The 12102-nt window shown below is 37.1% G+C and overlaps 1 protein-coding gene across 1 annotated transcript in view; it reads left to right on the top strand.

The window, feature by feature from the left end:
* Window positions 1-12102, top strand: part of LOC150076305 (transient receptor potential cation channel subfamily A member 1 homolog) — a 379883-nt gene that overhangs the window by 346994 nt on the left and 20787 nt on the right. Inside the window, exons 20-21 of the mRNA XM_090387313.1 lie at window positions 1926-2057; window positions 9562-9762. Coding sequence (XP_090243439.1) covers window positions 1926-2057; window positions 9562-9762 — 333 coding nt within the window. The remainder of the gene's footprint in view (window positions 1-1925; window positions 2058-9561; window positions 9763-12102) is intronic.

The following is a 12102-nucleotide window of genomic DNA, read 5'->3' as shown; positions in this document are numbered from 1 at the left end:
GTACTTTTTTTCTAAAAAACTTATTTAAAAAAAAATACATTCCTAATTTGAAAAAAAAAAAAAAAATTTAAAAACATTGTTCGTAATAGATTGAAAATACAGAGCAACATAAAAAAGTGAACATAAAAAAATAATACTTGTTTCCTTTTTAAAAAAAAAAAAACATCCTTTTGTTTGTACAGCATATCTGCCAACTGAGGGCAAATATATGATCCAGTCACATTATTATGACCACTTACCTAGTATCCAGAATATGCACCTTTTGCAGCATGCACCGCAGGCTGTGGAAGGGACTCAATAAATCCGCGGAATGTTGCTATGAGTATTTGTGACCACGCAGACTGCAGTGCACCCGAGTTCCTATAGGTTCCTTGGTGGAGGATCCATCCATCTGATGTGTCGATCGAGGTGGTCCCTTAAATTTTCAATTGGGTTAAGGTCCAAGGAATTCGGTAACCAAGGGAGTAGCTTGGTCTTAGACGTGCTTCTCAAACCACTCACGGACAATTCTGGTGACATGGCATGGTGCATTGTCTTGCTGATAGATACCATTGCCCCCAGGGAACACTGTCAACATGTACGAATATACCTGATTGGCTGTTGTTGTTGTTGTTATTTGGTTTTTAGGAGCATTAGCAACTAAGGCCATATTGCTCCGGAAATATGCGGTGGTCATTCCCTTGACCTTTCCGCATCCTCCGTATTTGGTGGTGACAGGCTCGAACCCCTTTCTAATCAAGAAGCGTGTGCTACGCACTGCTGCTCCTTCCCACCTGGCTACGGAGGCGCCTGTACCTGATTGGCGACGATTGATAGGTAACCATTTGCGCTCAGGGTGCCCTCCAGAGGTATCAGTGGACCCATGCCATGAAAACATTCCCCAGACAATAACACTGTCCCCACCAAGCCTGCCTTCTGCCAAAAATTTGTCTAGGTGTCTGTTCTTGGAGGTTTCACACCTAATATGCCACTGTCCATCCACTCGGTGGAGCAGAAACCGACTCATCAGAGAAGGCCACCCGGCCGGGATCCAGTGTCGGTATTTCTGTGCAAACTGATGCTGTTGTTTGCTATTAACAGCTGTCAGCATCAGTGCTGTCACCAAACATCTGCGTCCGAAGTCTAATGCACAACAGGGTTTGCTGCACTGTTATGTTGGAGACCTTTCTGGTAGCCCCACGGTTCATTTGGCCAGCCAGTTGAGCAACAGTAGCCCGCCGTTCAGTCCTGACCAACTATTTCAGCCAACGTACACCTCTGAGATCGATGGTACATGGGGCTCCACAATTGCCACATCAAAACTGTCCCATTTGTCCAGTCTTGATACACTTTCACCACTGCAGCACGTGAGCATTTCACAAAGTCTGCTGTTTCGAAAATGCTGGCACCTGATAGGTCGCATGCTTTGCCCATGACAGAGGCTGTTACTGTGTTCGTGGATGCCGAACATAAAGCCTTATATGCTTGCAGTGTGTGAACTTGGCACGTGTGCTGTACGATTTGCTAAGCATGTGGGATGTCTGCATTGGGGGTGGTCATAATATTGTGACGTTACTCTGTAGGCATGCCTACTGAAGAGTTAATAAAATATCTGGAATAAATACGATGTGCCATTTACTTGACTATAATTTGTAATTTTTATAGCAAGAATACATGTGCATTTTTGCTTCAATAATCCTTTTTTAATGTTTATTTTTCTCTCATCGTATTTTTTTTCATATTATTTTTATACCTTTCATTCAAAATTTCAGTGCTGTCTGATTATGCATTCTCTATCAACAGACACTCCAAAATGGTATGCTTTAATTATAATTGTATTAAATGTAGTTTACATGAGGTAGTTAAAAACTTCCACATATTACAAGTTTTCAGACTTTAGGAGAAAAGTTTTTGTTTAAAAAAAAATTTAATTTTTTTTGCTCTAGGTTTTCCAATTATTGCAAAATAGAAAAAATTATTTCAACCTCGTAAATTTCATGGAATGGATAAGCTACATTTCAGCTCTCGTGTTAGTGATTGATTTTTCAGAGTGCTCTGTGATGACAGGTATCAGGGAGGTAGGTTTTATATATTGATAACTGCAGCTTAAATAGCTTTATTCAAAATAACCATAAACCACAATTTGAATTTAATAAATTTCCATTTGGCTAGAAATGTATGATATTCATTTCAGTAACTTAGAATTATTTTCTGTGAGAATACAAACAGTTGTAGCAATGACAACTCCAAAAGATGAGATGGAATTTGATGTAAACAGGATATCTACTAAGTTTAAAGCATATTATGAAACCTTGCATTTAGTCAGAGTAATCACAAGATGAAAATTTGGCAGGAAAATATATGCTTTAAATTTTTGTGACTTTTTCATGCAGTTTGTCTAACCACATTGTTAGGTAAATTTTGCACCATTATCAAGACCATGATAATATTCAAGGAGCTGGGTATATTCTTGCCATATGTTTAACACATCCTAAAATTACATTACTTTATACATGTCCTCCCCACTTTTTCTTACTATTGAATATATCATGAGTAGTTAAACTAATAGAACAAACTTCCAAAAATTTTCTCATTCATTTCACAAATATACATGGTCTCAAACCTACACTCAACGATATCCATTTCCAGTCTGCCAAGCCCCACTTACTTTTTCTAACAGAATCCCAATTATAAGTCGATTCAACCATTGCTCATCTCAGTTGTCCTAATTATTTGCTGTACCTTTCACTTCAAAGGTGATACTTTTGCATATGTCTGCTCTAATATTCCCTGTCAAAGACTTGGTAATTTGGAATCCCTTTTTGATCTTCTCTGGCTTAAAATCTTTCTACCTCATTATGTCGAATACTCGTCTGTTGCCTCTATCATTCTCCCAACCCGACTAATCACATGGACCTCTGCCTGCCTTTCTCTGAAACTTGACTTTCCCCAGTCCAACTTTCCTAACAGTGAGGTAATTTTCCTTGGTGATTTTAATGTTTACAACTCCAGTTGGGTTCCTTTACTGATCACAGACCCATTTGGTTGAAATGCTGAGACTTTTGCAATTACTAATGCACAGATTGTTCACTTACCTACCAGAATACCAGACAATCCTAACCACACAGCCAACATGCTGGACCTTTTTCTCACAAACAACCCTTCTAAGTACACGATTGAAATGAGTAGTCCTCTAGGCATCTCAGATCACAGCTTGGTCATGGTCTTTTCTCCAATGGCATCTTTCTTTCTGTCATTCTCCCAACTCCACTAATCACTTGGAAACTCTTTCACTTCCTTTCTTTGAAACTCAGCTTTCTCCAGTCCAACTTTCCTAATAGTGAGGTGATTGTCCTCAGTGATTTTAATGTTTATAACTCCAGCTGGCTTCTGTTTCCTACTCACCCACACCCAACTGGTCAAGATGCTGAATCAACTGTATGCAAAAAAAATATTTTTGATATCATATTCTTGGATTTCAGGAAAGCTTTTGATGCAGTTGCACATAAAAGACTGCTGTACACATTGGAGCAGCATGACATTAAGGGCAAGTTGCTACTATGGATAAATGAATGATTAATTGTGAGAAGACAGACTGGTAATCAATGCACACTGCTCTTCATGGACTAATGTTATTAGTGGAGTTCCCCAGGGTTCAGTGTTCAGGCCATTTTTATTTTCTATATTTATCAATGATATTGATAAAGGCACATCATGCTTAATGGCTAAATTTGCAGATGATACAAACGTTGGTAAAGTGTTTATTAACACTAATGACAGTATGCTCCTGGAACATGATCTAGAAAAGTTAGGCAAATGCACTGAGAAATGGTAATTTGAAGTTTAACATTGACAAATATAAAGTACTGCATATAGGTAGAAGTAACCCATAAAGTAACATACCAACTGTGTGGTACTATACTCATGATAGAGGAAAATGAAAAGGACTGGGGCAATTGTGCAGTCAGGTATGGATTTCTCTGGGCAGGCTGCCAGAGCAGCTCATGGAGTTTTATCAATGATATAGAGGGATTTTGCTAGCAGAGATAAGTAGGTAATAATGGTCGGGCCGCAGCTTGAATGCTACATACAGATCTGGAGGCCCCATTTTAGGAATGACGTAGAGCTACTGGAAACAAGTACATAGAAGGACAAGATTGGTGAGGAGAACAGAGGGGTGCTCTTAACAAGAAAGGTTTCAATTCTGGAGACTAGGCACCTGCGAGCTGATCTGATTGAGGTGTTTAAGGCTTTGAATAGATTGAGCAAACTCAATGCTGATGGGATTCTTTGTCTTGTGCAGATTATGCACATGAGGATACATAAATTCAAACTGAGGAAGGATGGTTGCAGTATAGATGTGCAGAAGTTTGTCTTTAGCTATTGGATGGTTGATTGCTGAAAAAACTTCCATCTGTTATTGTGGAAGTAGACAGCTTAAATAAAATTAAAGGGAGAACTAGATAAATTATTGGAGAGAATGGGTAGATGAAATGTGAAGTGCATTTTTTGCTGATGCTGCTTAAGCTTGCTTCTTGCATCATTTGCCACTATTAATGCTATTGCTATAAAGTGCATATGTGAGCATCTTCTAGGATGTAACCTCTCTTTATAGCAAAGTTCTGGTGTAAAAAAGTGTATTTCTTTTTGAAAAGTTATTTCTTAAATGTTTCAGCCAAGTAGACTCTTTAGTTATGTGATATTCGGCAAATCAACATAATTCTGAAAAACTGTTTTTAGAATTTAAATGATTTGTAGCTTTTTTTTTTTGTTATTATAACTAAATATGTATTTTATATGCTACTAGTAATTATTATATAGCACGAGTTAATTGGCAGAAAATATGTTTTAGACATTCTTTTAAAGGATTTTAAAGTCACAAGAATGGTAACATTGTTGTACAGAATTGATCAATTAGGTTTTTGGAATAAACTAGGAAACTTTAAAAAATTATTCTTAATTCTAACACTATATTGGATAATATCAAGAATTATCTTTCAAAAGAAGTCCTTTATTAAAAAAAATATTATTATTATTTCACGTATCTGTTTTAAAATAGTTTTTGCTCACTTCTTAATCAAGAGCTGAGAGTTCTTTGGAAAATTAAAACATTTTATTAAACCTGAAATTTTATTCTAAAACAGAGCTTTAAAGATTTTTTTAAGTTTTGTCTCTGACAACTAAGAGTTTTACTTTTAAGCTAATAACTAAAGGAAACTAAAGGAATCAAGTGTATAGCAAAAATGGTATAGAGACCACTCAAAATTTAAGATCGCTTTTCATAAAACTAAGCCTACAAGAAGGACAGCTTTATGCAAGACTGATGTAATAGGTGTTTACAATCATGTGGTCAGACATATCTAATTTAGTTGCATCTTTACCTAGTGCGAACAGAATAAAGGAAAATTTATAGAAAAGTCCCAGAAGGTCACAAAAAAAAAGATGCTCACCAGAACTAGGAATTCCAAGGACTAGTCTCAGGAGGACACCAAAGCTCTTAAAATTCAAGATTTACCATCTCACCTTAGTATATTAGCTTGTACTAATGTAATGTGGAATAATAAATCCTCAAGTATAGATTTGAATTAACAGAAAGGAAAGGACACGTCTAAACTAAATAGGTAGATGAATAAACATAACTGTGTTTATATGCCTTAGAGCAGTGTTTCCCAAACTCGGGTCCATAGACCAGTTCCAGGGAGTCTGCAAAACAGACCCTCTGGAACTGGTCAAATTATTCGTTCTACGTATAACAAATTGATAATAAATAAAGTTATTATATAACTGAGTAGAAATAAGAATAAAGATAAGTTGTTTTAAACATAACTTGGAATTTTCTTTTCAGAAAACCCAGTTTTCATATATATATATATATATATATATATATAATCCAATTAATCCAAAAATTAAATAGTGAGATAAAAATTAATAAAAATATATATATATATTAAAAATAAATAAGAAAAAAATAGTAGAAAAGTAGTAAAGTAATATACAAATGTATGTGTCTACATACGAGTTCCTCATATGTAGATAATAAAAATATTTTATATCAACATGGTTCCGGAAATGCTTGGTTTCCTGAGTTATTAACCGGAATGTCTTATCTCCCACATGTGATTTCCTTCATCACAAGGTACTGCAAAGTATTTTTGTACGTTACTGGCGGTTCATAACACAGGTTCTGATAGAATCTGGTGGTTTTCCATTCAGACCATGTACTCAAATCAGGAGCAAGCAGATATGCACTTTATGTACAGTTTGTCAGACGGCAATGCTCTGGAGGCTTGTCATTTGTACCACGAAAGGTTCCCAGAACGAAGATGTCCAGACAGGGAAACGTTTGAAGGTATCCATTGCTGCCTTTGTGAACATGGGACCTTTACACCTTGTGCTGCCGACAGAGGGCGACCAAGATCTATGACTCCTGAAGTAGAGTGGTGGGCCAACTGCCTGCCATGCTCACTGATTTAAACCCTCTAGATTTCTTCTTGTAGGGCCATTGAAAGTCATTGGTGTATGCGACTCTGGTACCTGATGAGGAAACTCTCCGAAATCGAATTGTGGCAGGTTGAGACAATACGAAACATGCCAGAAATTTGGCAGTGTCTTCGCAAGTCCGTGAGACTTCGATGTGAGGCCTGTATTCAGGCAGAAGGTGGACATTTTGAACAATTACTATAAGGTGATGTGAACAGTTAAGTGTCATAGACAGACCTTCAAAACTTGAAAACCAAGCATTTCCAGAACTATGTTGATATAAAATATTTTTATTGTCTACATATGAGAAACTCATTCCTGAAGTTATGCCGTGTATTTTTGAGACACCCTGTATGTATGTATGTATGTATGTATGTATATATACATACAGGGTGATTCACTACCAGTGCGACAAACTTGCAGGAGGTGTAGGGGGGGGCACAAAGACAAATCGGAATCACATAGCATTGCAGGGTCCGAAATGCCTTCGTCATGCGGTAGAGGACGTTGAACAGGAGATCGCGTGAACAGCAATCCCGCTGGAAGTCAGTTTGCGAACCGGTTCCTGAGGCACTAGGATGGATGAGTATTCAAACGTTGAACTGGCTGACATGCACCTTGCGTATGGAGCTGTGGACTATAATGGGCGCGCTGCTCTGCGCTTGTACCAGGAATGTTTCCCGCACAGGCGTGCTCCTCATCATACGATTTTCGCACGTGTGCACAGAAGGTTACGTGAGACTGGTTGTTTCACGAGAGGTACCATGAATCAAGAGTGAACGACGAGGACGCCAGACAATGAGGAGAATGTCCTACGTCTTGCAGAAGGCAATTCGAGTACGAGTACTCGAGCGATAGGCTAACGATTGGGTGTTTCCCAATCCATTGTATGGAGGATACTGTCAACAAACCAAATAAGTTCATACCATCTGCAACGTGTAAAATCATTGGAGCCTGCGGATTATCCACTCCGGAAGACTTTATCCATCCTACTGCCTTGGAAATCGGTTCGCAAATGCTGACTTCCAGCGGGATCGCTGTTCACACGACCTCGCGTTCAACGTCCTCTACTGCATGACGAAGGCATTTCGGACCCTGCAATGCTATGTGATTCCGATTCGTCTTTGTGTCCCCTACACTTCCTGCAAGTTTGTTTCACTGGTAGTGAATCACTCTGTATATATATATATTTATTTATTTATTTTATTTATTTTTTTTGAAGAGGTCTGTAGATCTCAGTAGTTTGGGTACCACTGCCTTAGAGAATTCACATAAATAAATATCAAAGGAATTAAATGCCAGAACTAACTATGTCCAGAATTTTGTCATGTTGTTTTTGGATCTTTAATTTTTTCTTGTATGATTGCAAATGAAACTTATCAAATGCAAAATGAAAACTAAACACATCATGAAATAATGGAAACGGATGAACATTAGTGGTAATTAGTGTACACTGCTCATCATGGACTAATGTTATTGGTGGAATCCCTCAGGGTTCAGTGTTGGGTTCATTATTGTTTTCTGTATTTATAAATAATATTGATGATGGTATATCAAGCTTAATGTCCAAGTTTGCAGACGATACAAAGGTTGGCAGGGTTGTTAAGGACACTACTGATGCTATGCTGCCGTAACAGGATCTGGAAAGGTTGAGCAGATGGGCTGAGAGGTGGCAAATGAAGTTTAAGATATGGGAAACAGCAACCCCAGAGCAACGTATCAACTCTGTGGTACTACACTGACAGTGGTAGAGAATGAAAAGGACCTGGAGGTAATTGTGCAGGCAGACATGAAGTTCTCTGAGCAGTGCAGATGGGCTGCAAGAGTAGCTCACGGTGTCTTGTCAACGATATACAGGAATTTTTCTATCAGGGATAAGGAGGTGATTATTTCCTTGTATAAGGCAATGGTCAGGTCACACCTTGAGTACTTGAGGTCTGGAGGCCTTATTTCAAGAAGGATGTAGAGCTGCTGGAGCAAGTACAGAGAGGGGCAACAAGATTAGTGAATGGAACAAAGGGTTGCTCTTACGAAGAAAGGCTTAAGTTTTGCAAATTACAGTGTCTGGAGACTAGGCACCGGCGAGGTGATCTGATAGAGGTGTATAAAGCCTTGAATGGTTTGAGCATGCTCAATGCTAATGGGATTCTACCTCTTGCACAGAATAATTACCTGAGAGGGCATAAATTCAAATTGAGGAAAGACAGATGTAGGATAGACGTGCGGAAATTTGCCTTTAGCCAGCAGGTGGTTGGTCAGTGGGACAGACTTCCATCCCTTGTAGTGGAGGTTGATAGCCTAAATAAGTTTAAGGCTCAGCTGGACAGGTATTTCAAACAAATGAAGGGGTGAAGTGGAAGTGTTTTTTTTTTTTTTTTTTTGCTGATGCTGCATAAGCTTGCTTTCTTGCATTATATGCTTCTACTTATGCTAATTACAACTAAAGTTCATCTCAAAGATGAATTTTTCACACAAGATGTTCTTTTCCCCCCCTAATTATACTAATATTAATGAAGCTGTTTTTTTTTTTAATAAAATATTCTATGGAAGATGGATTTGTCATTTAAGTACTACTGAATAGCCATCTAATTTAAAGCCCTGCAATTTTATCTTCTGTGGAGGGGTGTCACAAATCTTCAGCATGCAACTGTCATGATATTGTTATCACAATCACTATCAGTGCTTATGCATTTATGCATACCTGTAATCAAAATATTAAAAAAAAGACTTTTTTTGGAAAGCTGAAGGTGACATTTGTTTTTGTACCCCTGCAAGTTGTTTTGTGTAACGTCCAAGTAAAGATGTTATAAATATCTTATAACACCTTTAATTTTATTAATTTGATAAATTATGTGGTAATACAAGTTATATTCCAACCATCCATGTTATTTTGTAAATGCCATACTTCTCCATGATATGGATTTTTATTACATTACAGGATGTATAAATGGTAATTTGTTAAATCCAGTATCTAATATACACTTTACTTCATTACAGAGTTTTCTTTTATTTCACTTTCATAATCATAAAAAATAAGAAAATATTATGTAGAAGTTATATTTTATTTAATAATAATTGATATTTTCAATATTACTTTTCTAGGTATGGCAGTGGGAACTTGGATCTCTTAGTATTTTTTTTTCTTGGATGGTACTAGTCATGTTCATCAGCAAGTTTCCTTTCTTTGGCATATACATAGTTATGTTTGTTGAAGTACTAAAAACATTTGCTAGTTTCTTCATTGTGTTTTTCTTATTCATCATTGCCTTTGCCTTAGGATTTTACTGTCTCCTACAAAATCAGGTAAGAATTTGGTTTATCTTCTCTTCTATTTTATCTTCTGAATAAAAGCAGACCTGAATAAACGGCCTATATGCCTCTTGCATTTCATGTTTTGAGGCTCAGAACCTACTGGTTCTGTGGGCCTCAAAACTTTTCATAGCATGGAGAACCTGCTGGTAATATGGACCATGAAACACAAGGTTATCCATTCTCTAAACACAAGAAATTATGCTGCAAAAATTTGTAAACTGAAATATTGTACATTGGGTTTTCAATAAATAAACAAAATGATAAGCAGATTTCTCATTAAATATTTTGTGTTATAATAGAAATGAGAGATTTCTATTGTTACAAATGTAGCTAGAGTTTAAAAAAAAAAAAAAAAACCAACCTTGGTTATGCACAATGGGCATATTTTTATTATAATCTCTCTCTCTCTCTCTCTCTCTCTCTCAGTTGTATTATACAGTAGTTTACTGAATATAAGATAGCATTAAAAGAGAGAGAGAGAGAGAGAGAGAGAGAGAGAGATATAGCCGACCGGGCTAGCCGAGTGGGTAAAGTACCTGCCCGGCAACCCAAAGGTCGCGGGTTCGATTCCCGCCTCGAGCTTGGATCAAAGTACTGCAAAAACCTTGGGAGGTGCAATATGGCCACAGAAGCCGATGCGCCAATAACTACCAAATCAAAAAAAAAAGAAAAAAAAAAAAAAGAGAGATATAATAATTTGCTTATGTCCAGAACAGTCTTTTAACTTGAATAATTCAAATACTAAACCAGCTTTTGACTCGATTCCTTTTGCAATAGGTTTTAATTGGCAGTAAAATTGAGAAAAAAAAAATTTTTAACTGATTTTTGAAATCCTGAGAATTTATTTAGCTCTCTGTGAAACTAACTCACCATTTACTTTGAAGAGAAGACAGTTTCTTAGCTTTTGCCATTACAATCAACAAATCACAGGGTCAGACTTTCAACAAACAAAGTTGCTGTGTTTGCTCACTGACAACTTTATATAGCAGTTTCCAGGTTCAGATAATTTGTAGAATAATTGTACAAGGACAATAATAGTCCTTGTACAATTATTCTACAAGGACAATAATAGTCGTGCATGTAAAAAATTGTTTGCATTTATACTTGAGTCTGTCCCACTGACACCTTAGCTAGACGTGAAAGAAACTGGGGGGAAGGTTTTTGTAATTACTTCAATATTAATCTTTACTTCTCTGAAACAGTTTTGCCAAAATATTTTCTATGAGTATTCAAGTTCAAGTTATAATATAGCTAAAACTATATGGCCTCAGAGTAGTTAGAAAATGTCTACACAACTACCTTGTCCTTCCATCTGTTTCGTAGCCAGCAGTATTTAAACTGCATTAATCTTAATTCTCATAGCAGAATAGGATTAACTAGTATTGCATTACTTTCAAACAGATGTACTTACCAAAAGTTTAATTGACTATTTTTGTTTAAAAGATGTGGCTGCTATGACAGTGTTTTAGGACCAAATGGTTTCCTCATCAAGGTTTAGCCTAAATGGATGTCAGATGAACTAATGAGGCTAGTGGCAGAGAAGAAAAATTTTTGGGATGCATATAAAGTATCAGGTGACACAGAAGCCTAGGGCAGATATAAACTAATCTGTAACGAAGTCACAAAGGAGGTTAGGCAGGCAAAGGCAGATTATGAGAAATTCTTGGCAAAGGATGCAAAGAATTCTTTACTTTACTCTGGAAGGAAAGGGATAAATCAGATTGGACTACTTAACATAGAGGGGTTGACTGTAGATGATCATGCTCAGGTAGCTGAAAAACTTGATTCTTGCACTGCTTCTGTTGGAATGAGCAGCAGCCTGGAAAACAAGATACAGGTTATTTTAGAGACTACTGGGAGTCATTGCAGTACAAGTAAACACTTGGGTTGTGTTAGGGTAGCTAAGAATAGGAATAGGCACATGTATACTTGTGTATACACCAATGCTAGGAGTTTGGTAAATAAATTTGATGATTTGAAGTATTGGTCAAAACATCAAAGGCAGATATTGTTAGGATATCAGAGACGTGGTGGAGTTCAGAACTGGAATTTGGGGAGAACAGTGTGTACAGGAAGGATAGACAGGGTAGAAAGGGAGGAGGGGTTATGCAATTAGTAAAGAAACACATAAAATCCAAGGAAGTGCAGCGAGTCGACATCACTGGACAGTGCAGTGTTTAGTCAGTTTGGTGCGACATAAGCACTTGGAGATCAAAATTGTGAGTAGGAGTGTGTTATAGGCCTAATGACTCTGATGAGTATAATAAAAAACTATACAGGGAAATAGAGTGGGCCAGTAAATCAGAGTCTTATAATGGAGGATTTTAATAT

Source organism: Mastigoproctus giganteus, chromosome 13, assembly GCF_048544385.1.
Source record: "Mastigoproctus giganteus isolate SK-2022 chromosome 13, ASM4854438v1, whole genome shotgun sequence".
NCBI lineage: Eukaryota > Metazoa > Arthropoda > Arachnida > Uropygi > Thelyphonidae > Mastigoproctus > Mastigoproctus giganteus.
This window is presented reverse-complemented; position numbering and strand designations above follow the sequence as displayed.